This window comes from Octopus bimaculoides, chromosome 2 (genome assembly GCF_001194135.2).
Source record: "Octopus bimaculoides isolate UCB-OBI-ISO-001 chromosome 2, ASM119413v2, whole genome shotgun sequence".
Lineage (NCBI taxonomy): Eukaryota > Metazoa > Mollusca > Cephalopoda > Octopoda > Octopodidae > Octopus > Octopus bimaculoides.
The window spans coordinates 111,358,337-111,362,135 of NC_068982.1; the positions used below are offsets into that span (position 1 = coordinate 111,358,337).

Here is a 3,799-nt window from a genome sequence, read left to right on the forward strand (position 1 = left end):
GGGGGGGGGGGGAGTACCGATCATAACAGTAAGTGCAAGGATTGTAGAAAGAGGGACAAGAAAATGGGTGATGATAAGAGGAAAGATGAGTTAGTTGGAATGCTTGAATAAGGTGGCATGAGAACAGCCAACTCCAAAGAGCAAAGGCCACTTTGTAGAAAAGGGGGTTTTGGCTGGATTTAACAGTGAATGAAAAATGAAAGAAAGTATGAATTACTTACAGAGGCTGACTTGACATGTGCATAGCAGCCTGTGGAGCATCAGGAGCTGGTCTACTTGGGACCTTTGGTGCAGGTCTACTTGGAATAGATGGCGTAGGTACTGGCCTAGAAGGTGGCATTGGCGGCCCACGAGGTCTGCTTGGTCCAGGTGAAGAAGGCCTAAAGAAAATGATTATAAGTTTTGTAAAGCAACAGATTTTGTGGATCAAGAATTCAATGATTGAGAAAAGGAAAAAATAATACAAGTCACCAATCGTTAAATCTGACCTAAATTAAAACAAATAAAAATTGATCAATTATATTTTTTGGGGTGGGTGAGAGAGTGCTTCAATTGTATAAAAGTCATGTTATTTGAGCATAATTACATATATTACAGCAGAAATACATATTCTAAAACTCATACAAGCAGTAACTATCAAAGATATAAATCAACATTTCTGATTGTTGTGACATACATAATTACTTTCATATTCAACAGCCTGAACAGCAAAATATGACTGTCAATCAGTTAACAAGCAGGAACTGTTAAGCATTTTGTTCATAGATCATTTATTTAAACTTAGCTTCACCTTTCATTTTAACCCCTTTTCATACCAAACCCATCTAAAACCAATTCTAGTTCTATGATACAAAACTGCTCATTTTTAAATGTTCACATTACATAATTTGATTTCAAATTTTGGTACGAGGCCATTACATAGTTTGATTTCAAATTCTGGTATAATTTTCAGGTAGGGGTAAGCCGATTAAATCAACCCCAGTATTCAACTGGTAGTTATTTTATAAGCACCCACCCCCACCCCGAAAGGCAAAGTCAATCTCAGCAGAATTTGAACTCAGAACATGAAGATGGCTGAAATGCCACTAAACAGTTTTCCCAGTGTACGAACAATTCATCATAATCTACTGAAAGCATTATAATGTTGACTTCTAAACAGTGGCTTAATATACAAATTAATGAGAAAATTAGCTATGTAACTAAATCCCTCTAAATTCTTCAGTGTTTTCAAAAGCAACTGAAACACAATTGTATATTTTTTTTTAGAAATATGGTTATGAATAATTCAAGAATATCTTAAAAAATTAATTTTGGTCAGTGATAGAGATACAAATAGAACCGTAATTCTCACTCACTCTGCATTAACAAATGATGTGAGTAGAATATGCTGCTAAAATCACAACCACAGTCTGTTTACCAGTGATTAGGCTTCACGAAAATCCAGCAGAGGCAATAAATCTACTGAGAATTTACTTAACAGTACAGAATTTTATTTAAAACTACTACTACAGATGGTATTACTATTAGATCTAATCCTACAACTATTACTGCACCTACAAGCTAAAGAAGGTGCCTCTACATGGTCACATGAACAGCTGAAAATAGCAGCCAAATCTCTCTCCAATTATACCTGATCATCTTAGAAAAGGAGGATAGATTGGATTGTATGGTCTTGTGTGTACTGTGTTTAAGAAAAGGAAGTGATGGTCATGGCTGGAACACCTTTAACTATAAGTCTCCTTAATTAAGGCTGACCTGGAGTTACACAACAAGAACAATTATTGTACAATAATTGTTATACAAAATGGGTCTTTTTATTATTACAATATTTAAGTACCATAGCAAACTAGTGTGGTTGAGATGTGTAATACAGGACTTCTTCTCTATTACACAAAAGAAAACTAATAAGCTGGCCAGTTAAAACATATTTGAAACTGTCTCAGATATCAAAGGCAGAAACAAAGGATATAAAGAAACACAACGGATTATGAATAAATCTTGAAACTAGACTAATAGGTAGATTGCTAAAGGAACTGGAATATTTAAATGGTAGCTATAGGCATTTTATGTGTTCAGATTAGCTTACATGCTGGAATGACTTGGAGAACTCTCACTGGAAAAAAAATATTAAACAGGCAAACATTTAAAACCGTGTTCAACAATGAGGAAGGCTCAAAAGAAGTTGTAAGAAAACTGAATATAGTAAATGATTAGGCTGAATTTCATTAAGTTTGTACCAGTAATTCTGCAATTTTTTGTATTCTATGATAACCACTAAGCACATAGATATTTGCCATCAGCTGTGAAGAATTAAAAAAGGAGCAACTTGTTTCTACATTGTTGCATCATCAACCTACATTAAAGAAATTCAAAGCAAATTGCAGTTATTGCAATTCTATAAAACATTTCCCCTATTTTCCTAGCACAGATCAAACAATTTTTCCCATTGCTGGTATAAGTGGTTTTTTAGGCATCCCCTGCCTTTTCTGGGGTTTTTTTTTTTCTTTTAAGATAAACATTTTTGCTTGGGTAAAGGAGAAGGTGCACTGACTCTTGAAGGTGCCCCTGACTGGTAAAGTTGAAGTTGACATTCAGTTAATATTTTTGTGGGGTCATATCTGTAGAGAAAACAGGAGGCAGATCCACAAGTCTGTAATGGTTTGTGTGAAGTGCTTGGTACAGGGTTTTGCCAGGTGAAACAATTAGAGTGATGAGAAGAAAGGTGAGTAGGTCTGATGAACAGTTTGCCAGCTTAGGCCCAAAAAACTATTGTCATATTACGAAAAAACACAAGAGGCAGTCTAGTACCATGGCTGTGGTGCAGTAGTATGTGAAGATTTGTCGATCACATGACTTTGATTTTTAATGTTGTCTAGAATGTTCAAGTATATGGCAATTGTCTGTTCCAGGAATGTGAACAATACTGTAGTGTAAAGTGGAATGTGTGCTTTGTAAGTCAGTTACTTTACAGAGGTAATAAATTTTCATGTTCTAAACCTTTTTCATATCAACCTACCTGAGACCAGGTTCTAGAACAAGGGTCACCAAACTTTTTCAACCATTGACCCCCTTTAGCCACTTCTCCTTCTGCATCGACCACCCTCCTCGTTTAAAATATCTTAATACCCTACCCTACCATATCATCTTAAATGCATACTGGGTACTGATGCTGGCAATTAAAACATTAGCTCAAATATAAATGTGCGACAAATTAAGAAATTCTATTGAAGATGACACATGTTTTACATTTAAAACTATATGTATACAGTATTAGACTTTCAACTTTTATGAAATTGTTTTCATGGTTAGAAAATGTGAAAAGCACATCATGTTGCTGAAATATCTTTTATTGAAATTGACAACATCAATGTGAGGGATGAGCATGGGTGAGCTGGTTTTTCGCACGCCAACCCCCATTCGACCCCTTAGCTATCATTGAACTCCTGTAATTCCTCTCAGGCCCCCTTTGGCAACCCCTGTTCTAGAATATAAACTATCTATTTTAAAATGTTTGTGTTTAAATTTAAACCTTCAGTCATAATTTTATGTAGGAAGATTCTATTTCCAAACATTAGCTTAATAATGAAAATGATATTTATTAAACTGCTCCAAGTTCTTGATTCTTTACTAAGATAATGGAAATACATTCACTGTGCATTTCATTAGAAATATTGTCATGCTAACATACAGTTTTGACTCCATCAGCAACTGTGTGATCTAAAAGTCATTACTAGTTAATTCTAAATTAATTATTGAGCACTCCCACTGAAAAATATTTCATTTAAATAAAGTAGGATGC

General features: G+C 34.8%; 1 protein-coding gene across 4 annotated transcripts in view; it reads right to left on the reverse strand.

The window, feature by feature from the left end:
* Window positions 1–3,799, reverse strand: part of LOC106867485 (dynamin-1) — a 128,265-nt gene that overhangs the window by 4,623 nt on the left and 119,843 nt on the right. For 3 of the 4 annotated variants that reach the window (XM_014912368.2, XM_014912367.2, XM_014912370.2), the window contains one exon: window positions 222–380. In XM_014912368.2, the coding sequence (XP_014767854.1) occupies window positions 222–380 (159 nt within the window). Of the gene's footprint in view, window positions 1–221; window positions 381–2,086; window positions 2,114–3,799 lie in introns of all 4 variants that reach the window. The other variant, XM_014912369.2, reaches the window with a different exon arrangement.